This window comes from Ranitomeya variabilis, chromosome 1 (assembly GCF_051348905.1).
Source record: "Ranitomeya variabilis isolate aRanVar5 chromosome 1, aRanVar5.hap1, whole genome shotgun sequence".
Classification (NCBI taxonomy): domain Eukaryota; kingdom Metazoa; phylum Chordata; class Amphibia; order Anura; family Dendrobatidae; genus Ranitomeya; species Ranitomeya variabilis.
In genome coordinates, this window is record NC_135232.1 from 840,723,795 (window position 1) to 840,748,370 (window position 24,576).

General features: G+C 45.8%; 1 protein-coding gene across 5 annotated transcripts in view; it reads left to right on the plus strand.

The window, feature by feature from the left end:
* Positions 1 to 24,576, plus strand: part of AFF1 (ALF transcription elongation factor 1) — a 120,893-nt gene that overhangs the window by 44,339 nt on the left and 51,978 nt on the right. The window contains exon 1 of one of the 5 annotated variants that reach the window (XM_077275836.1): positions 22,951 to 23,443. The exons of the other annotated variants lie outside the window; for them this stretch is intronic. Within the exon in view, the coding sequence (XP_077131951.1) occupies positions 23,432 to 23,443 (12 nt within the window). The 5' untranslated portion in view covers positions 22,951 to 23,431. Of the gene's footprint in view, positions 1 to 22,950; positions 23,444 to 24,576 lie in introns of those variants that run through there. 5 annotated transcript variants of the gene reach the window in all.

Below are 24,576 nucleotides of genomic sequence, written 5' to 3' on the forward strand. Positions count from 1 at the left end.
CCACGGCTGCTGGAATTTGTGTGTAGGTAGAGAATGTTCTGGGAGCATTTTATGGAGCGCAAGTGAAGGAAGTCACAGATTCCATTGTTGTATTAATGACAGCAGTTCCTACTGTAACAATGCTGAAGAAAAGGCTCTGTGCATTTGGCATCCTTATTCAATGTCTCTTAATTATGCTTGTTTAAAAAAAAAAAACAAAAAAAAACCTTAAGCAATTTTCTGAATTGTGTTCATTAAGAATGCTACAATTTTGTGTATATCACTGCCTTGCATATCGCTGTCTCCTCACTACAAGCGAACAGTGTGCAGTGACGCGGTTTTGATCAATCATTCAGTGTCATCATATTTTTAGTATAGGTTTTGGTTGCCAAACAAAACTACTTGGTGTGCAAACGAGGGGATTCTCGTGCACTGTGTCACACCATGAGTTTGCACACTGAATACTTTGTCATATTTCATTGACAGCTTTCAAGCGAGCGCCTCCTGAATTCAGCGGCTCTGCAGAGAGTCCCCCTACAATTCAGCTATGTGAGCGCGGTTGCACTGCTTGTGTCAGTGCTGCCTGAACTCGGCTCGATCTTGAGCGCATTTAAACAATATGGTAGTGGTTAGTATGTAAATTGAGGTTTTGTAGCGGTGCACTGAAGCCATGTCATTTGCATAATTTTTCTTTTTCTGGCAAATAAACCTTAAATCTATACAAGTATGCTATTTATTAGAGCGAAGTCCCGTACACCTTTTTTTTTTTTTTTTTTTTATAATCTAAGTGGATTAATCAGTGTTTTGGGGGTGACATACCCATTTAAAGACCATTTGCTATTGCAGTTCTAAAAATGTAGTGTAATGGGAGAAAACAAATGAACGGCAAAAGTGCTCTTTAGCTTTAAGTTATTTGTTAGTGGGTTAAGAGAATGGTATAGAGAGTCTTTATATCCCAAATTGTTGCGTATTGTCATATTTACAGTGCAGTCTGTAAGATGATAGCAGTAGATACAATCTGTGACACTTTCTATCTGGTTAGCTAAAAGCTGGAAATGTATTCAATTACCTATGCAAATTGCCTCTTCTGAGAAAAAGAGGACTTAAACTCTATAGCGCCACCTGTTGGAAGTAGCGATCCTACAAGTCACAATCAACCCTTTAAAGAGTTGTGCAATATGACTTAGGATAAAAGCCAAATCAGTATCTCAATTCGCAGACACGGTGTTATATTGCACAACTCTTTTTAAAGGGTTGATTGTGACTTGTAGGATCGCTACTTCCAACAGGTGGCGCTATAGAGTTTAAAGGTACCTTCACACTGAACAACTTTCCAACGCGAACGACAACGATCCGTGACGTTGCAGCGTCCTGGATAGCGATATCGTTGTGTTTGACACGCAGCAGCGATCTGGGTCCCGCTGTGATATCGTTTGTCGGAGCTAGAAGGCCAGCACCTTAAAAGAACACTACATACTCACCTTCTGATGTCTGTCACGTCCCCCGGCGTCCACGCGCTGCTGCAGGGAGCTTTCCCTTCACTGACTGTGTGAGCGCCGGCCGGTCGTAAAGCAGAGCACAGCGGTGACGTCACCGCTGTTACTGCCGGCGCCGCTGACACATTCAGTGCAGGGAAAGCTCTCTGCAGCAGCGCGTGGACGCCGGGGGACGTGACAGACTTCAGAAGGTGAGTATGTAGTGTGTTTTTTTTACTTTTACAATGGTAACCAGGGTAAATATCGGGTTACTAAGCGCGGCCCTGCACTTAGTAACCCGATGTTTACCCTGGTTACCTGGGTTTTGCAGGGGGACTTCGGCATCGTTGAAGACCGTTTCAACGATGCTGAAGTCTTTCCCCTGATCGTTGGTCGCTGGAGAGAGCTGTCTGTGTGACAGCTCCCCAGCGACCACACAACGACTTACCAACGATCACGATCGCTGGTCGTGATCGTTGGTAAGTCGCTTAGTGTAACGGTACCCTAAGTCCTCTTTTTCTCAGAAGAGGCAATTTGCATATTATATTTCCCAGAGGAGCATTGCACGGCAAATAAGCCTCCTTATCTTGACAAGCCAGAGATGGTATGTCACTCTCCATAAGGAGAAACGTTACCCCTTAGACTTCAATTACCTATGAAGAAGTCCGATCTTTATATCTAGTACTATTGACGACCCCCAAGTTTCTAAACACCACTGGATCCCCTGGATAAAATAGTCTGGATTATTCTCTGATGCCTTCAGATCTGTTGTCCAGCAAACTTGAAAGCTAATCCAAGAATCTGCATCTGTCAGTCTGATCAGAAAAAGGCTGCATTCACACATCCGTTGTACACATCCGTATGCTAAAATGGACACAGACCTATATTCGGCAAAGTGTTTTATGTAAAACTCTGAACAGTCGCATGCCACATGTAAGGCTGTGTCCCCACAATGAGGTTTGTGCAGCATTTTGGTCTCTGTATATTTTTGCTGAATCCAAAACGCTGCGTTGTAATCACACAGGTAAATCTCCATGTGTTCATTGAGCCATGCTAATTTACTGCATCTAATTAATGGCTGTGGGTGAGACTTTGCAGCAGCCTAGTGTCTCCGCTGCAGATAATTGACATGCTGCAGCTCGTAAACCCACACCGCTGGTGATTTTACACAGCGTTAAATAGAAGCACAGTGGGCATGGGATTTCTATAAATCCAATCCACTGTGCTTATACCCTAGAACGCAGTGCAGGTGAGCTTCGTCCAAAATTCCTGATCGTGGGCACATAGCCTTAAGACGTGTGCCTCTTAATGAATCAGATGCCTCTGACTCCACCATGCATCTTTTTCAAGACTGGTGTGAACTTTTCTCAGCAGTTTATTGAAAACTGAAGCTGTTAGATTGCTTGAACTGGTACATGCCGACGATCAGGAATTGCTGTGGGTTTGACGCTGCATATTTCTAGAAATCCCATGTCCACTATACCTCCATAGTCTTCTGCGGATCACCTGCAGAGACGGACATGCGGCGCATCTTCCAAGACCGCAGCATGTCAATTTGTCTTGCAGAGACACTAATCTTTGCAATAGAAATGTATTGGAACGCGGTAAATCTGCATGGTTCATTGAACACATGCTGATTTACCTGCATTCAATACACTGCGTCCACAGGGCTTCTACTTCTGGATCTTGGGAACGTAGCCTTAACCATTGATTTTTAACAATGGGTGATTGAAAAACTGATGAAACTTGGGGCTGCTCCAAAATCCACTTTTCTGTTCACCTGTTCAGGCTTTTTTTTTTTTTTTTCCATTTACTATATAAGTAAATGGAAAAGTTCAGAAGAAGCCCAAAAGATTCCTGGGTATCTTTTGAGCGTTTTACTTTAAAAATTGCCAGTGGTTTCCTCATGAAGGGAGTTTAAGAAACGTCCAGAAAACCCCATATAAAGACGCCCAAAAAAATGCTCAAAAAATAAACAGCATGTTGCAAAAGCGACTGGGAAACGACCAACAACCAATATAAAAAGAGGATAACTGGGTTACAAAACAGTTTCCTGAAGCGTGGTGTTCTTGGAAAACTCTGCGTTTTTCCTCTGGAAAAGTCATCATGTTCACGTACACTAAGAATGTGCATTTATAGAAGGAGGCACTGCCTTTTTTTTTTTTTTTCTCGTGCATGATCATTGCTGTGCCCCAAAATTTCCCAATGGTTACATGCCCTCTGAGTAGCTTTGCTGTCCTGCTTTGGGAAGGGCAGCACGTTTTAATGACTGCTCAGAGAACACATGTTGCATGTCAGAAACAAACTGCGGCATATTAGCCACTGACTTGCTGACCTTGGTTATAAATGTATCCCTTTGTATATCCACATGTACCGTACGTACATACAGGTTGTGGAAGTGCAGGCAGTACATACAGGTTGTGGAAGTGCAGGCAGATGAATTGTGGAATGTTTCACCAGGAGTGCAACTATGTAACTATTCATCTGCTGTGGTGCTGGACGCCACGTATGTACAGTGTGAGCTAGTCACAATCTGCTCTTTCATCACTTGTGTATTCCCTGTCTGTGACAATTTTTTTTAGCTACTTGTCCTCATTACTTGCACAATGTCCATCCCCCTTAACACCCGAGACTATAGGTACCTTCACACGAAGCGACGCTGCAGCGATAGCGACAACGATGTCGATCGCTGCAGCGTCGCTGTTTGGTCGCTGGAGAGCTGTCACACAGACCGCTCTCCAGCGATCAACTATGCCGAGGTCCCCTGGTAACCAGGGTAAACATCGGGTAACTAAGCGCAGGGCCGCGCTTAGTAACCCGATGTTTACCCTGGTTACCAGCGTAAAATCTAAAAAAAACAAACAGCACATACTTACATTCACGTCCCCCTGCGTCCACTTCCTGACTGACTGAGCGCCGTACAGTGAGAGCAGAGCGGTGACGTCACCGCTGTGCTGCTTTCACTTTCACTTTGCGGCGCTGAGTCAGAGGAGGAAGCAGACTGCAGGGGACGCAATGTGAGTATGTGCTGTTTGTTTTTTTTACATTTTACGCTAGTAACCAGGGTAAACATCGGGTAACTAAGCGCGGCCCTGCGCTTAGTAACCCGATGTTTACCCTGGTTACCAGTGTAAAATATCGCTGGTATCGTTGCTTTTGCTTTCAAACACAACGATACACAGCGATCGGACGACCAAATAAAGTTCTGGACTTTATTCAGCGACCAGCGACATCACAGCAGGATCCTGATCGCTGCTGCGTGTCAAACGAAACGATATCGCTAGCGAGGACGCTGCAACGTCACGGATTGCTAGCGATATCGTTATAATGTCGTTTCGTGTGAAGGTACCTTATGACATCAAGCTGAAGAGATTTCCTCTTCCACATAGCTATTCACTAATTACATTTCCAGGGCCTATATGTCACCTGCAGCTGCTGTTTCCATTGTTGGCAGCTCCCATGCTTGGCACCAATCTCAAGCTGAGCCTTGTCTCCTGAATAGGCCAGCAGCAGAATGGAATTCTCCACAATGGATGGCTGCACAGTGACTCACGTGGACAGTACTGTGCAGGCAAAGCTGGTCTTTATAGGACTCCCTTACATCTTAACTAGCAGATTATTGCAGCAAGCCGGTTCACGTCAGCATCAAGCGTCAGAGCTATAGTCTGGTGTGACTGATGTCCTAATACCACGTAACTCATTATGAGCTTCTGAGTGTAAACATGTTTCTGTTTGGGCCAAGTACCCATTTAACGGGCAGTCACTGGGTTTTCCTTTTTACTTATCTGTGCTTGACCTAGTGACCCCTGTTTCTTTTCTTTTGGAGAGCACAGATGCAGGATAAAACCACCTTACAGTGATACCTGTACCACTGAACTCCAGCCATGGAGTAGATATTTGATGACCTGACTACTAGAAAAGTGACATCTCATGACATAGTAAATAGGCGATTAAAGAAATACACATCGGTGATCATGTTACTTTGCTTTAATGTTGTTCGAACAGTAAGGTAACTGTTGTTCGAACAGTAAGGTAACTCTTGTTCCTCATTGACGTTAGCAAAGAACATTTAAAGCCCTCTACTTTTCAATAGCTTGGACTTGATTTCCCACCAGGGAACTGATATAAATGGTTGTTTTACAGAGATGACGATATTGGCCATTCCGTAGAGAGACCTTGACATCTGACACTAAACTCTGACTAAAATTTCTGCAATTGTTGGACAGTATGTGAACTTAGAATAGACCACAGAAGTCAAACCCTGGCCTGTGAGCCAAATCTGGCCCGCAGGGTAAGTCTATTTGGCCTGCTATGCTGGGAGGGTACCCCCTGAGTATATTTGACCCGCAATGCACAATGGGTCCCCTGCCTGACATTGCACTTTTACCCGGTATCACACTTTCAACTAAATCGTTACCTTAGATGCCGATACAGTTGAAAGCAATGATGGAGGAAGGCGCATCCGGTGACATTCTCTCACGTCATTCCCCCTCTACTTCTGCCGTCTCAGCCCAGCGGGCGCTATGAGGTCATTACAACGCATCTGCTATACCGAGATGTGCAGAGGATCTGAAAACACCATAAAGAGACCGGAGCAGTCGGGTAACGGGCAGAGGTTTTTATTTTTTAATGTGGGGCCTATTCTGTGTGGAACACCATGTAGGGTGTATTATACTTTATGGAGCACTATACAGGACCATCATACTGTATGGAAGGCAATGCAGGACACTGGTATACCGTATGGAGCACTATATGGGGCCCATTATGCTGTATGGAGCATTTTTTGTGGCCATCATACTGTGTGGGGAGTACAGTTGGAGAATCATACTGTTATGGGCGTCACCATTCTTTGTCGAGAGAGGGTTGTCATACCGTGACTGTGGATAAAGTCCCTGTGGGGGAATAATACTGTTTGGGAGCACTTTTTGCATCATACTTTCTGTATTTATTCAAGTTTTGTTTTTTTACCTTTATTACATATATAAATTTGGCCATTTGGGTCATATGCTTTTTACTGCTTTTACTTAAAATATTGGAATAATATGCTTTTCTAAGATCTATTAATAAAATTTACTTTGTTCATGGGACAACCCCTTTAAGTTTGTTTTCATATGGAAAAGGTCATTGTTATAGTTGATACGGTAAAACTTCCTCAATTGTAGACACTTCTTTAATAAATATCAAGTTTGGCCTGCAACTTTGTCCAAGCTTTTAATTTTGGCCCTCTATGTATTTGAGTTTGACATACGTGGAATAGACAGTTTTAACATGTAACAGATTTATTAAAGAGGCTTATCTGGTTTGATAAATTTGGCCAACCTATAAGCAATTTAATTTAAAGAGGTGCTCCACTACTTATCTCTGGATATGTCCTCACTCAGTATCAGATCAGGGGTACGGCACCTTGCACCCCATCAGCTGTTCTAGGTGCCAGGCAGATGTTGGCAGAGGCAGATCTGAACCGCACAGCTCAGCCAGTTGTGTAGTGGCTGCAGATCTCTTGATTGGAATAGGGGGAAGAACAGATGTTTGAGCATGGTTTCCCTGCAAAAGTCACTGCTCTTTCCCAAGAACCCACATCCCTTTTTGGATAAACCAGTCTCCTAAACACAGAATAAATTAGAGGTAAGGTACATAGGCGTATGTGTATATAAGATACTGCCCGCATTCTGGCAGACTTAGGATACTTTTATATTTGAGCAGGGGACGGTGTCTGACACTTTGGGGGAGGGGTGAGATGGCTGTGGGAGGACTTGCACATTGAAAACATATAAGACAGAGAAAAATGACCAACAAAGTGAGATGAGTCAGGCCATTCATACAGTGTACAAGGACCCAGTTAAATGGCAAATTCTCGTGTCCATGTAACATTTTTGTACTGTGAAATCTCTCAGGAACACCCTCCCCCCCCCCCCCCCCTTCCTATCCATAGAATATTTTCTTTGACAGATTTACATTTCCACCATATCTTACATATACACTATTAGGGATGAGCGGACCAGTGGAAGTTAGGGTTCAACAGAATTATAATACCAAGTTTGGTTCGGGTACCTGAACTTTAACCAGAACCTATACCCCATGGAAGATAATGAGCATTTGAACTTTAATCTCTCTCGTCTTATTTCAGAGAGATTTTTTTCTTATATGTGACTGAGCTGTTAAGATCTATGGGCCAGACATAGATCTCATAAAGAATCTGACTCCAGAGCCTATTTAAATAAAGGCAGTGTTACCAGTATGAGACATGTAGTGACTGACAGTCTGCTTTCATAGTTTTCATGTCTGACACTGGTAACACTTATAATTTAAAATAAGCTCTGGATGCAAATTCTCAGTGAGATCCCTGCCCCACCCATAGATCTTAACAGCTCATTTACATGTTAACAAAAACATGGATTTCTCTGGAATTAGACATCGGATCGCAGATATCGGGTATCATTTTATCCAGCTTTCTATGACCTGCATGCTCATATAGACGGCTTAGGAGGACTTATCCTTCTGGCAGATACTCTTTAAACTGCTTATTTTGTGGCAAAAGTCCGATGAACCGTTCGTTGTCTAGGTCTGTGATGTGTAGACAGAGTGGTGGCCTCCCTGCGTCCTGCTGAACCTGCTAGCTGTGCACAGTATATTCTAGTGTGCTTACCCAGGTCATTCCGCTTGCTGGAGATGGGCACAGACACAAGATGTGCCAGTCTTTGCTGACATCTCTGGCTGTTAAGTGTGCTGTTCCCATGACTTCCTGCGGGTCAATGTCAGGCCGTTGCTAAACCAATTCATTGTGCTGTCAGGGCAGGAGGCTTATAAAAGGTGCTGAACACATTGTAAGGGTGTATGAGTTAACAAAAAAAACTCAAATATCCCTCGGTTCGAAGTATATTGCTGCTGAATTACTGTAGTTATGTGTTGCTTTTTCGTTTGAAAATAATTTTCCCCTTTTAGTAAAGTGGAACCCAAATGATTCCTGTAATGTAAAATATCGCCGTATTCCCCGCTCCGCGTCCCTGCAGCAGTGACAATAGACGGTGACATCACTAGGCGCAGTGGGCTGTGGTTGTAGCTGTCATAAACCGCTCAGTTGGTATGATGAGCCTTATTGTATGGTAATTAGCGTGGCGTAATGGGAGACTCAGCATATTTTACTACAGGAAAAGAAATGCTGTATTATATTTCTCTGCACATGACCATAACCCCTTCACCCCCTTTTGCGCTCCCTCTTTTCCCAGAGCCATAGCGTTTTTTATATGGCCATATGAGTGCTTGTTTTTTTATGGGGCAAGTTGTACTTTTGAACAACACCATTGATTTTTACCATATAATGTCCTGGAATACGGGAACAAAAACTCCAAGTGCGATTACATTTTTTTTTTTTTAAAGTTTAATTCCACAATATTTTTTTTTTTTTAACCATCTTCACTAAATGCTAAAACTGACCTGCCATTATGATTCTCCAGGTCATTATGGGTCCGCAGATACCAAACATGACTCTTGTCTTTTATATGGTAGCATAGATCTTAGTAAAGGGCGGGGGCAGGGTGAGCTGTGACATCGCCTATTGTACTCCCTGGATTCTGTGTCATCAGCTGTGTGTGTATATATAGGTGTTGCCCATCATTTTAGTCCTGACTTTGATAAGGAAACTGCTATAAACTTTTCCGGAAAGGACAGGAATTAGGAGCCTAAAAAAAACTTAAGCGGACAGTGTGAAAATTGCAATACCACAAATGTAGTTGTGTTTTTTTTGTTTGTTTTAAGAAAGAGCTCGATATGAAAAAAAAAAAAAAAAGAAGTTATTAAATATACTTGATGGCTCCCTATGAAATAAGTTGGCTGAACCCGCTGACTTTGTTGTGTTATGCTGGCCATAGACGTTTATGGCTTTCGGTCTCTCTCATACACAGGACCACTCCCTGCCCTGCTTAAAGGTACCTTCACACGAAACGACTCTACAACGAGAACGACAACGATCTGATCGCTGCAGCGTCGCTGTTTACATCGCTGTAGAGATGTCAAACACAGCAGCTCCAGAACGACGCAGGAGCGATCCTGTGACGTAGCGGTGACGCACTTATCGTTCTCACAGGTCGTTAGCTCCATGTTTAACATTGCTGGCATCGTTGCTTTTGCTGTCAAACACGACGATACACGCCGATCTGACGACCAAATAAAGTTCTGGACTTCTAGCTCCGACCAGCGATATCACAGCAGGATCCAGATCGCTGCTGCGTGTCAAACACAACGAGATCGCTATCCAGGACGCTGCAACGTCACGGATCGTTGTCGTTCTCGTTGTAAAGTCGTTTCGTGTGAAGGTACCTTAAGGTACCGTCACATTAAGCGACGCTGCAGCGATAGCGACAGCGATGCCGATCGCTGCAGCGTCGCTGTTTGGTCGCTGGAGAGCTGTCACACAGACCGCTCTCCAGCGACCAACGATGCCGAGGTCCCCGGGTAACCAGGGTAAGCATCGGGTTGCTAAGCGCAGGGCCGCGCTTAGTAACCCGATGTTTACCCTGGTTACCAGCGTAAAAGTTAAAAAAACAAACAGTACATGCTCACCAGCGCGTCCCCCAGCCTCTGCTTCCTGACACTGACTGAGCTCCGGCCCTAACAGCACAGCGGTGACGTCACCGCTGTGCTTTCACTTTCAGTTTAGGCCCGGCGCTCAGTCAGTGTCAGGAAGCAGAGGCTGGGGGACGCGCTGGTGAGTATGTGCTGTTTGTTTTTTTAACTTTTACGCTGGTAACCAGGGTAAACATCGGGTTACTAAGCGCGGCCCTGCGCTTAGTAACCCGATGTTTACCCTGGTTACCAGTGTAAAAGATCGCTGGTATCCTTGCTTTTGCTGTCAAACACGGCGATACACGGCGACCTAGCGACCAAATAAAGTGCAGACCTTCTAGCAGCGACCAGCAATTTAACAGCGGGATCCAGATCGCTGCTGCGTGTCAAATACAGCGAAATCGCTATCCAGGTCGCTGCAACGTCACGGATCGCTGGCGATATCGCCTAGTGTGACGGTACCTTTAAGGCCCCGTCTCACATAGCGAGATTGCTAGCGAGATCGCTGCTGAGTCACAAGTTTTGTGACGCAACAGCGACCTCCATAGCGATCTCGCTATGTGTGACACGTACCAGCGATCAGGCCCCTGCTGCGAGATCGCTGGTCGTGTCAGAATGGCCTGGACCTTTTTTTGGTCGTTGAGGCCCCGCTGACATCGCTGAATCGGTGTGTGTGACACCGATCCAGCGATGTCTTCACTGGTAACCAGGGTAAACATCGGGTTACTAAGCGCAGGGCCGCGCTTAGTAACCCGATGTTTACCCTGGTTACCAAAAAAAACAAACAGTACATACTCGCCTTTCGGTGTCCAGGTCCCTTGCCGTCTGCTTCCTGCTCTCACTGACTCCCGGCCGTACAGTGAGAAGTGAGAGCGCAGCAGTGACGTCACCGCTGCGCTCTGCTCTCAGTGTACGGCGAGACTCAGTCAGAGCAGGAAGCAGACGGCAAGGGACCTGGACACCGAAAGGCGAGTATGTACGGTTTGTTTTTTTTGGTAACCAGGGTAAACATCGGGTTACTAAGCGCGGCCCTGCGCTTAGTAACCCGATGTTTACCCTGGTTACCCGGGTGCTGCAGGGGGACTTCGGCATCGTTGAAGACAGTTTCAACGATGCCGAAGTCGTTCCCCTGATCGTTGGTCGCTGGGGAGAGCTGTCTGTGTGACAGCTCCCCAGCGACCACACAACGACTTACCAACGATCACGGCCAGGTCGTATCGCTGGTCGTGATCGTTGGTAAATCGCTTAGTGAGACGGGGCCTTTAGTCTGTGTGTGGGGACCTTTAGGGCCTCCTGGCTCTCCCCTGACAGATGACTGGGGACAGATAAGGGCAGTTGAAATGTAAATATCCTTTTGTTTGCAATGGAGATAAATGTCTGCCAGTGTCTTTGTCTCTCTCATTGAAAACATCCCTTAAGAACACCGATACCTGTTCCATCTTAGGGTACTGTCACACAGTACCATTTTGATCGCTACGACGGTACGATTCGTGACGTTCTAGCGATATCGTTACGATATCGCAGTGTCTGACACGCAGCAGCGATCAGGGATCCTGCTGAGAATCGTACGTCGTAGCAGATCGTGTGGAACTTTCTTTCGTCGCTTGATCACCCGCTGACATCGCTGGATCGTTGTGTGTGACAGCGATCCAGCGATGTGTTCGCTTGTAACCAGGGTAAACATCGGGTAACTAAGCGCAGGGCCGCGCTTAGTAACCCGATGTTTACCGTGGTTACCAGCGTAAACGTAAAAAAAAACAAACAGTACATACTCACATTCCGGTGTCTGTCCTCCAGCGTCTCTGCTTCTCTCCACTGTGTGAGCGTCTGCCAGCCGGAAAGCGAGCACAGCGGTGACGTCTGACGTCACCGCTGTGCTTGCCGGCTATGGCGCTTACACAGTGGAGAGAAGCAGAACGCCGGGGACAGACACCAGAATGTAAGTATGTACTGTTTGTTTTTTTTACGTTTACGCTGGTAACCACGGTAAACATCGGGTTACTAAGCGCGGCCCTGCGCTTAGTTACCCGATGTTTACCCTGGTTACCGGGGACTTCGGCATCGCTCCAGCGCCGTGATTGCAACGTGTGACCGCAGTCTACGACGCTGGAGCGATAATCATACGATCGCTGCGACGTCACGGATCGTGCCGTCGTAGCGATCAAAATGGTACTGTGTGACAGTACCCTAAGCTGTACACCGTCCCTTCTCTGATTGTAACATGTTTTTATATACCGTATGTCCTTTCGCACAATCTTTCCATGAAAATGTTTCTATTACATGTGAGATGTTGGTGGAAAAAGACAAGTATGTATGGTTTGGCGGTATTATATGTAAAAGGTGATTTGTGTAGACCACAGTTCCCTGCTGTATTGATAAACCTGCCAGAAAAGTAAAATCCCTTTCTCTGTTTCATAGGAATAAAGTGCATATATGGCCCCATTCACACATCCATGAATTGTATCAGACCGTTTACGGATGTAACACTGATGGCGTCCGTCTCCTTTCTGTTACATCACGGACCCGTTTATAGATGGGTCTGAATTTGGTTCATGAATTGGACTAAACTCACACTTCTTCCTTTTTTTATAAACCAACGGTCTACACTGTGAAAAGTGTTTCAATACACCAAAAGAATGTAATGGATGTGTCACGATTGGACTGGCGAGTAAACTGGGACCAGGGGAACCTTTCCTGGCCCTAGCTCTAGGGGGCGCCCTAACTCGCCCTGTTCCCCGGGATACCTCAGATGGCGAGGATGCCGAGGCCTCCGCCCTTGCCCTGTCGCCTGACTGCCGCCCTGCGTCTGTCCCCCTCCCCACCCGGGGAAGAGGCGCTACCGTGTACCGCAGTACACCAACCCGACAAACAGGAACGAAGACAAGGGTAAAAAGAAAACTCCACTCACACAAAATATGCTCTCACAAATAACAGGGGTAACCACCAGGGTGTGAAGGCCGGGGAGAGTAAATAAGGCAGGTAAGGATGAGGAATTTTCCAAGCGTCCAAACCATACAACTGTCGCATAATAAACTCCAGCTCTCCAAACACCAGCTCCTCACTACTCCAGGTCTATCTAGCAAATGCAATCTCAGACAAAGATCTGACCAGAAGGCCCAGCTTATATAGGAGAGAGGAGTGGCTAAGGCTACGTTCACATTTGCGGTCGGCGCCGCAGCGTCGGGCGCCGCAGCGTCGCCGCATGCGTCATGCGCCCCTATATTTAACATGGGGGCGCATGGACATGCGTCGCACTTGCGTTTTGCGCAGCATGCGTCCCTGCGGCGCCCGCGTCCGGGCGCAGAGGACGCAGCAAGTTGCATTTTTGCTGCGTCCAAAATCAATGAAAAAAAGGACGCATGCGGCGCAAAACGCAGCGTTGTGCATGCGTTTTGCTGCGTTTTTGTTTGCGTTGTGCGTTGCGGCGCCGACGCTGCGGCGCACAACGCAAATGTGAACGTAGCCTAAGGGAGCACAGGTGAAAGCAGGAATTTCCACATGGCCGATTAACCCCTGTCCTGCTGAAAGCAAACAAAGCACTTTTAATACACAGGAGATGTGCTTCTTCTCAGAGATGAAACAGAAGCCATCAGACGCCGTGGTCTTCTGGTACTGCTCTGTCGCGGTAACTCCGTGACAGGATGGGTGTTCTATTTGTGAAAAAATCTCGATAGCACACATAACCAGACACTCTGTGATTGGGGCCTAATGTGTTTTCCTTAATTGATTGATGTAATCTGCACAAATTCCCCTTCCACGAGATGTCCTGTTATATTAGATGTTTGCAGCTTTCCCGGGAATTGCTTGACACGTTGTGTTTTTGTCAGTGGTTAAGGTAAAATATAAACATTTTATAGAAGAGGCTTCTATCCGGGACTTATTGAAGTTTGTGCAAATTGCAGCAAAAAAGATCAGGTTTTATAAAAAAAAAAATGTCAATTTTGTGCAAATTGCAAAATTATAGACATTCTGTACAATACCTGTATTTCACAATTGTATTAGGTCCAGTACTTCCCATAACATAACTATGAGAGCACCTTGTATTTAAGAACATGATTTGCTGCTTGCCCATTGACCATCCTGTGTTCGCACAATAGGACTATTGTCTGACTCTTGATCATTCACTGGCGTGCCTGTTTGGTTTTCCTCTTGCCATAGCTTCTGAATGGCAGCGTGTGTCTCCTGCACCTCCAGCACACAGGCTTCGCCACCGCAACAGCTGATACATAGCGCCCTATCTGCACTAGGACTGCTTGTGCTCCTTCAGTGCCACCGACTGATAACACATTAGTGTATGCTGATAAATACACAGGCAGTGAGCGAAAGTGAGTGAGTAGTGATCCAATAACAATCTGCTAGCAAAAAAGTTCTGCAGACACAAGTTTAGTCCATTTTTAAATAACTGATCTGTGCTGGATCTCTTTTTTTTTTTCTTTTTTTTTTTTTTTTTTTACATTGAAGTCTATGGAAAACTGATCCGTTGATTAGTCATCTGTTTTTCTTTCACATGTAGTATATCTGTTTTTGTTGCTTACTGGATCCAAAAAATGCCTTACTCTGCTTGGTAATGCATCCTTATAACGGCAGTTATATAGCAATCAATAGAAACCTTTTTTAAAGTGACATCCACAGATGACGTCTTGTGACTGGCCTGTGTCCTTAGAAGTGCAAAGATGAAAGTTCCCTTCAAAGAGAACCTGTCATCAGATTCATGCTGCCTAAACTGCCGGTAACATGAATCAGAGCCTGGCTAAGTTTTACTGTGACATGCAGCGTTTCAGAAAAAAAAAAAACAACCTCTCCCTTTCACCATGGCCTGTGTTGTTGCAGTGTCCTTGATTAAACCCCTCAATGATCGCCAATACATCTTTTTACTGGCCTGAGATGAGAGAGAATAGCATTCGCATACTGTTAACAATCCAGTAGCTGTCGGCTGTACACTATAGTTGACAACGTGCTGCATCAGCCACGATCCGTGGTGGCACCGTCCATATCTGTTTAACCCCTTAGGGTACCGTCACACAGTGCCATTTTCATCGCTACGACGGCACGATCCGTGACGTCGCAGCGTCGTATGATTATCGCTCCAGCGTCGTAGACTGCGGTCACACTTTGCAATCACGGCGCTGGAGCGATGCCGAAGTCCCCGGGTAACCAGGGTAAACATCGGGTTACTAAGCGCAGGGCCGCGCTTAGTAACCCGATGTTTACCCTGGTTACCAGCGTAAACGTAAAAAAAACAAACAGTACATACTTACATTCCGGTGTCTGTTCTGCTTCTCTGCACTGTGTAAGCACCATAGCCGGAAAGCAGAGCGGTGACGTCACCGCTGTGCTCGCTTTCCGGCCGGCAGGCGCTCACAGTGCAGAGAAGCTGAGACGCCGGGGGACAGACACCGGAATGTGAGTATGTACTGTTTGTTTTTTTTACGTTTACGCTGGTAACCAGGGTAAACATCGGGTTACTAAGCGCGGCCCTGCGCTTAGTTACCCGATGTTTACCCTGGTTACAAGCGAACACATCGTTGGATCGGTGTCACACACAACGATCCAGCGATGTCAGCGGGAGATCCAGCGACGAAAGAAAGTTCCAAACGATCTGCTACGACGTACAATTCTCAGCGTGATGTCTGATCGCAGTAGCGTGTCAGACACAGCGATATCGTAACGATATCGCTAGAATGTCACGAATCGTGCCGTCGTAGCGATGAAAATTTCACTGTGTGACGGTACCCTTAGATGCTGTTGTCAATAGTGACTACACCATATAAGTGGTTGAGTGTTGGGGCTTCCTATTTAACCCCAATGGCACCCTGAGATCATGATTGTGTGGTCCTGATGTTTGCCGTGGCAGTTACGACCAAATAGTGGCCTTAGGGTATGTTTCCACGGTCAGTATTAGGCCATGTGCACACGCTGCGGATTCCATTGCGGAATTTTCCGCAGCGGTTTTGATAAATCCGCAGTGCAAAACCGCTGCGGTTTTTACTGCGGATTTATCGTGGTTTTTATTGCGGTTTCCGCTGCGGGTTTTCACCTGCAGTTTCCTATTGGAGCAGGTGAAAAACCACTGTGGATTCCCCACAAAGAATTGACATGCTGCGGAAAATAAACCGCTGCGTTTCCGCGTGGTTTTTTCCGCAGCATGTGCACTGAGGATTTCATTTCCCATAGCTTTACATGGTACTGTAAATGCATGGGAAACCGCTGCGGATCCGCAGCTGCGGAAACGCTGCGAACCCGCAGCAAAATCCGCAGCGTGTGCACATACCCTCAAACAGCGCTTTGGACGCAGCTCATGTCTGCTCCGTCCAAAGCGCTGCCGGCTTTTGTATGCCGGTGATTCCGCATGTGTTAATTGAACCGTGCGGAATCACCGCATCCTATAGATTAGACTGTGATATTTAAATTGCGGACACTGATCGTGTCCACAAGATAAATGGACATGCTGCGGTCTGGAAAGACGCGCCGCATGTGTGTATACCCAGGGAAGCCAGAGGCGTCCCTACACGCATAGTGGAGATGGGATTTGATAAAATCCCATCCACTATGCTGTAACATCTGGGCGCTGCAGATTGGACACTGCGAATGTACGCAGCATTCTATCTACAGCGTTTACTGACCGTGTAAACATACCCTAAGAGTCTGCCGGCTGTAGTAGTCTGTTCAGAAGTTAGCGACATTTAGGTGGTAAAAAACATTATTCCAATCCGGTCATGTCACTTTGCATTAATTCCTGAAAATCAGGGTTAATAATCTACCTGACAGAAGTTTTCAATATGTCAAAGGGTGCTGTTTTTAAAATGGTATCACTGTTGGGGGGTTTCGTATATATAGGACCCGCAAAGTCACTTCGAACCTGAATAGGTCCCTGAAATAAATAATTTTGTAATTTTCCTTGGGAAAAGGAAAAATTGCTGCTACATTTTTTTAAACCTCCTAAAATGCTAACAAAATAAAATAACATTTAACAAATGGTGCCGATTTAAAGCAGACATGAGGGAAATGTTGTTTGTTAATATTTTGCTATGGGATGACTATCTGGGTTAAAGGATAATCATTCAAAGTTTGAAAATTGCTTTTTTTTTTCTACATTTTTGTCAATTTTTTTTTTTATAAATAAACACAAATATTGATCTCAATTTAGCATGATCATAAAGTATAATGTGTTACGAAAAAAACAGTCTACAAATCAGTGGGATCTGTTGAAGCGTTTAGGAGTTATTACCACGTAAAGTGACACTGGACAATTTCAAAAATTTGGCTCCGTCACTAAGGGGTTAAAACTGGAAGTGCTTGTGCAGGTTATTATGATTATCATTTTACAGGCCACAGTAAATGGAATGAATGCTACTATAAAATACTGCCGAAATCCCCAAACCCTTTGCAAAGGCTCCCATACACATTAGACTAATGTAGGCCGGATCCACTGATCGTGATGGGTTTATCGATCACTGTAGGAACGCCCTAGACCATTCATTGTCGGGGGAGATATTGATCCAGCATGAATTTGCTATTCTGGAGATAATCCGTTGCCAGATATGTCTTGCCAGATCTCTCATAGAGAACACAGAAGCGCTCCTGTCTGAGATGGCTGTGGACTAAACATTCAGCCAACACTTTTCAAAGGTGCATGTGAGGTGGTGTGCTTTTTGCTCTGAAAAGATCAGTATTTACATTGCGAATGATTTGCCTCTCCATTGTGGAGAAATTGGCAATCAAAGTATTTAACACTTAATGAGATAACTTGCTGAGTACTGATGAGCGAGCGTGCTTGGCTAAGGTGTTATCCAGGTACACTTGTGTCCTAATCGAGTATTTTGGGCATATCCGAAGAATGTTAAGAGTCCCCGCAGCTGCATGTCTCGTGGTTGTTTGACATCTGCAGCACATGACAGGATTGCCTACCAAGCAGGCAGTCCCTGCATGTGTTGCTGCTGTCATACAGCTGCGACACATGCAGCTGCGGGGACTCGAGCATATTTTTTGAGTATGCCTAAAATACTCGATTAGGACACAAGTGTGCTCGGATAACACCTTAACCAAGCACGCTCACTCATCACTAATTCTGATCAATCATAAGTAAGATGGTAACACACAGAAGTGATTTCTTACATCTCTGGATGCGGCGGGGAGCAGTACAACATAGGTGATTGTACTGAGAGGAAGAGTGCTCATAGAAGGGTTGGTAATGTGACATAATTAACCTCCACTGTGCTGCCCCTCCCATCAAACTGACTCATGCATGAGATTAGACCAAGAGTTCAGATCTGCATCATTATATTTCACACACTGAGAAACCTGCTCTAAAGGCTGAGTCACACATAACGATATCGTTAACGATATCGTTGCAACGTCACGCTTTTGGTGACGTAGCAACAATCCCGCTAACGATATCGTTATGTGTGACAGCGACCAACGATCAGGCCCCTGCTGGGAGATAGTTGGTCGATGGGAATGATCAGGACCTTTTTTTGGTCGCTGATCACCCGCTGTCATCGCTGGATCGGCATGTGTGACGCCGATCCAGCGATGTGTTCACTTGTAACCAGGGTAAATATCAGGTTACTAAGCGCAGGGCCGCGCTTAGTAACCCGATATTTACCCTGGTTACCATTGTAAAAGTAAAAAAAAAAACAGTACATACTCACATTCTGATGTCTGTCACATCCCCCGGCGTCCACAGGGTTAAAACTGCTTTCGGCAAGAGCGCTGCTAATATGCATGCGCTGCTGCCGAGAGCTTCCCTGCACTGACTGTGTCAGCGCCGGCCGTAAAGCAGAGCACAGCGGTGACGTCACCGCTGTTACTGCCGGCACTGACACATTCAGTGCAGGGAAGCTCTCGGCAGCAGCGCGTGCATATTAGCAGCGCTCTTGCCGAAAGCAGTTTTAACCCTGTGGACGCCGGCGGGGGATGTGACAGACATCAGAATGTGAGTATGTAGTGTTTTTTGTTTTTTTTACTTTTACAATGGTAACCAGGGTAAATATCGGGTTACTAAGCATGGCCCTTCACTTAGTAACCCGATGTTTACCCTGGTTACCCGGGAGCTGCAGGGGGACTTCGGCATCGTTGAAGACAGTTTCAACGATGCCGAAGTCATTCCCCTGATCGTTGGTCGCTGGAGAGAGCTGTCTGTGTGACAGCTCCCCAGCGACCACACAACGACTTACCAACGATCACGGCCAGGTAGTATCGCTGGTCGTGATCGTTGGTAAGTCGTTTAGTGTAACTCCAGCTTAAGCTGTGGAAAGACATGTTCTTTTTCTGCAGTTTTGTGGCCTGTTTCACACTTCTGTCTGTTGGCGGGCGTCGTAATGCTTTATTGTGACGTATCGACAGAGAGAGAGAGACTTTTCCCCGGGTTGGAATATGCTTCCAGGCATGCTCAGAAGTAAAAACTGCATCCGTCACTGGATTCCTGCGTTTCAGTGTGCGCTGGATCCAGTGTCCATAGGCTTCCATTCTGTGGAACGACGTATGCCGCAGGAGGTGTTGGAACGTTTTTCCACTGCAGACAAAAAATGTTTCATGGAACGTTTTTTGGAAAAGACGGCCTTCAAGTTCCGCAGCATCCAGTGCACGATGGACGAAATGTGTGGCCATACCTCGCGATCAGGGCTGGCGTTTGGCACAGTCAGACCAGGCAGACGCCTGGGGCCCCCACCTAGAAAGGGGGCCCCCTGCCTCTGCAGCCCCTGTATGAAGTGCCCAGAGGGTGTACAGCAGTGAAGCAGCAGTCCCAGAGTGTCTCTCCCAAACCCCCCTTGAGACCCCCTCAGTGCTGTGATTTACTCATGTGGTCCTGGAGCTCTGTGCTGTTTGCTGTAGAATCAGGTTTCACAGTCACATACAGCAGGGATCAGCAATGGCTCTCACCAGTCACTAAATCATTGCTTGTAATCTGACAGGGCGACCTCCTGTCTCTACTGTCTGGATGACACAAGACAGGAATGTTGTCTGCTGAATCAGGGCATTTATTATATAGAAATAAATGAATTCCCACGTGAAATAATAAGGGTAAACCATACACGTATATAGTACAGGTGTGCATAGGAATCAGCGTTTTTGGTGCATTTTTTTTTTTTTGCAGCCAAAGCCTGCTCTCTTGGCAGTAAAAACTCTGCTTTCAAAACACCCATTTTTTAGGGTATGTGCAGAGGATCCGGAAATGGCAGCCCTTTGGATGCAGTGGACATGTGCTGCATCCACAAAGTGCTGCCATGTTTTGAACACAGGTGATTCCGCGTGTGTTCATTGAACCGTGCGGAATCCCTGCGTCCTATACATTGCAGGGGTGAGATTTCTCTTGTGGAGACTCGCGTCTACGCCATATAAATTGGCATGCTGCAGCCTGGACAGACGCGCCCCATGTCCGTCTCCGCAGGTGAGGTGCCGGTGTCAGTGCACGCATAGTAGAGATGGAATTTCTTGAAATCCCATCCACTATACTGTAACATCTGGCCGCTGCGGGTTGGAAGCTGCACAAGTACACAGCAGCCGACCCACAGCGTTTACTGATTGTGGGCACACACCCTTAGAGCTTTTGCTGTTTGTTTTTTACAGTATGCATTTTGTCTACAGTACATGTTTAATAAAGTTAGTGTTAGTCACAAAAAACGCAGCGAAAAACAACGTTGCAACATTTGTAGCATTTTTTAAACTTTCATTGCTTTCTACGGGTGAAAAAAATTGCTCAAAGAAGCTACTGAAAAAAAATGCTGCATGTGAACAGAGTCTTACTCTGAAACGCTATGTCTATCTATGGTGCTACATAGGACTGCATGTGATATATACGAAATTATCTGTACTCAGAGAATTATCACTGCTATCTCTGGTGTTACATAGGACTGCAGGTGACATCTACTACATTATCTGTACTCCAAGATATCACTGTGTTATCTGTGGTGTTACATAGGACTGCAGGTGACATCTACTACATTATCTATTCTCAGAAAGTTAGCACTGTTTTATCTGAAGAGTTAAAAAAAAAAAATTAAGAGGGGGTTGGGGGCAATTCTTTGTTTTGGGCCCCCAATCTTTTCTGACCCTAGCAACGCCCCTGCGTACAGCTAATAGTGGCAGACCCGTTGGCCTATATAAGGCCCCTAAATATGGGGGCCACAGTGCAATGTTATCATTTGGGGCCCCCACTTTAAATTTTTGCCTAGGGCCCCACTTTGTCTAAAACCGGCCCTGGTCGCGATACGTCGCTAATACAAGTCTATGAGAAAATGCAGGATCCTGCAAATTTTTTTGCAGGATCCTGTTTTCTAAAAAAACGACATATCTCGACGGGACTACAAAGACAGAAGTGTGAAAGAGGCCTAATTGGTCAGGGTTATACAGGGTGAAGAAGTACCCACCCATAGTGAGAAAAATAAATCTTATAACACCCACTTGGACTTAACAAAAGTTGTCTCATTAGGTGCCAAATGGTTTAAATGAAACCTGTCACCCCCCCCCCCCCCCCAGGCGTTTGAAACTAAAAGAGCCATCTTGTGCAGCAGTAATGCTGCATTCTGACAAGGTGGCTCTTTTAGTTCTGGGTGCTGTAACTGCAGAAATAATCTGTTTTGTAATTTGTCCTAAATACCTTTCTTCAGTCAAGGAGGCAGGCCTTTCCCCCGTGCTGCAGACGCCACACAGCCGTCACTCAAATCTTCTTGGCGCCGGGCGCCGCCTCTTCGCCGCTATTTTCAAATGAGCCGGCGCCTGCGCTCTTTTCTCCTGCCTGGTGCAGGCGCAGTGAGCGCTGCCTCATGTCCTCATATGCAGTCCAGCTGACTGCGCCTGTGTGGCCGCCCTGCCTGTGTATCCCAGCCCCGCAGTCTCTTCTGATTTATTCACATTGCGGGGCTGGGATACACAGGCAGGGCGGCACATCTATCTATCTATCTACTTATGTTTTCTATGTGTATATATGTATTCTATCTATTCTAACCTGTCACTCTGTGATGTTACTGTATGTGGCAGATGAATTGCCGGCTTTTCAAAGTACATTGGTGCTTAAATATCGGACAGCACTCTTATTGTTTTTCTTGCACCCATAGGCTAGCATTGGAGAGTCTCGGCCGAGTCTCGGTGCCAATCGCAGTCTGCTGCGGTTTTCCATGCATGTCGAATACGCCTGAGGAAAAAAGCGCTGATGTGTGCTGCCCCATAGATTAGCACTGGGCCGAGTGCTATGCGATGTTTTCTCGCATAGCTTTCACCCGTATTCTACGGTATTGTGACTCCGGGCTAAGTCTATTTCTCAGCAACAAGACCGTAGCTGAGGCATACTGGTAGAACTCTTTTAATGACTCGATCTCCTGTATGCCCATAGTAATAGCTTAAAAACATCCTTGGGGTGACGGGTTCCCTTTATAAAAAAAAAAATAAAAAAAAAATACCATAATAATAATAATAATCTACTTTTGCTGCCACTATTATATTGTGTGTCCAGTTCAAGATGAAAAATTTGGTGAAGGATCCTCTTCAACTCAAGGGGCACCGTTATCATAAAAAGGGGGAATTTCTAACTTTGGCTTGTGCTGCCTGCGTACGCCATCATGTCTGTGGCCCAGTATGTTTTTTTTTTTTCTATACTTCTATAGGGATAGTGTGTGTGTGTGTGTGTGTGTGTGTGTGTGTGTGTGTGTGTGTGTGTGTGTGTGTGTGTGTGGGGGGGGGAAGAGTCAGTTACCAGTGTAGAATTTTAATGATATTTATTGAGGTGTAATGTAAAACTTTTTGCCCCCCTTTAGCAGGATGGGTATTCACATATAAGCCAAATGGTCCTTTTGGGCTGCCCAGATCTGGTGTGACTGCAGCCCCTGCACCAGCTTTAGCTACGCCCTCTCTGACCCAACACAAGCATTGACCCCTTGCCTTGCTGCATTGTTTGCCTCCTGGCTGGAAGCAAGCAGGTGTTTTCTCACTGCACTGTGCAGTTACTAAGGAGCTCCTGTGGGCATTGCACCTTTCATCAGCTCCGGCCCCTCCCCGGCTGAGCGACAGCTCACTCAATAAAATTTGAAGAAGCTAGCTTCCGAGCTGACCTCGGGGGCATTTCAGAGAAATGGGTGTGTTAAGGTGTGCATTCTGCACTCTCACCAGGTCGCCTTCATTCTAGTCAGCGTGCTGCCAGAGGGACAGATGTTGCCAGTTTCGAATATACAGCGGGGAAGGCAAATATTGCTAAGCAACCATTTACTTGAGAGAGCATTTTTAGGAGCGCAGCCAAGGGAGTTATGCCTGGGAGCTCAGCGAGCCTTCTCATGGCCCTGCCTGTGCGAGGGAAGAGATTAAAAGTTCTTTCCTGTGAAAGCTACCGTGGAGCCGCCAGGAGAAAGGCTAACCTGTTGTCACTGATGTGGGCTGCTGTGGAGACACACAAAGCTTTTGGCCATGTAGGAGGGAAGTGAGACATGTTCACAGAGGTAAGGTCTTCTTTCTGGCTGATCAGCTGCTACAGTGGTACTCAAGGTGCTTGCCTTTCAGCACAAGGATCTTTTCCCAGTTCCTGTAAATGGAGACGCCTGTTGCTTTTGCTTTAGTCTTGTAGCTTTAAGCATTTGGTAATGACAAGGCCCAAAAGGCAGGTTTCAAAGCAAATAGTGTCTGCGCTCTAGCTGTCACTCCCCCCATGCACTGGGATTACTGGTAAGAAACTCATTGGGTGCTTTACTACATGTGGTGGGTGAGCTTGAAAAGGTCACGAGCGAGCGAATATCAGAGGGGGGGACTAGGACTTTGCGTTCCCTCTGCACCCTGTAAATACATAGCTGCTTAGATTAAGTTACTTGTGCACGCATGGAGTTGTCGCACTGTGTCTGCATTTATGTATATTTATATCTCGGATGACATCTCTGCGTTTTGTAAGAAAATCCTACAGGGAGTACAAAGTCCCTGTTATAGTAATCTCCCGAGTAGTACTCTGAGCAATTAGCAATGCGCTTCACAATGGCTGTTGTACAGCAGAGCCCTGGCTTGTAGTATCTCTGACTTCATGACACATTGTATTTGTTATATAATAGTACACGCTATATAGCTATACGATGCACACGGATGTTATTGGGCTGGCTTGTGTGGCAAGAATTGTGTATTGCCAGCAGTGGTAATGGTTTGCCATTCACGTCAACACTGGAAATTAAGTGGTGAATGTTTGGTAAAATGAGGTACAGGGGGGGAAAAAAGCAAAATAAGCAGATGACCTATTTTCCCCCACTCATCGAGGAACCCACAGTCCGCTCCAGAATGCGTGGGGTCTTCTTTACCCTTCCCCCTCTGTAAGGTGTGCTTATTTGGCTTGGTGCCCATGTCTGTACATTTCCTGTGGCACTTTGAATTCTTTTCCTGCTGATTTAAATTTGTTTCGCTTTGAGAAAATTTTTGTTTAAAAAAAAAAAAAAGTACACAAGAATTATTTTATCTTCATGCATAAGATGGTGTGCAGGTGACTTTTTTGGAGGGTTTGGGGGGGATTGTATTTGTTGTATACCACCCCATGTTCATAACAAATGTTATTTCTGTGTACTACTTGTACATACGACAAATGGCACGGCCTCTTTTC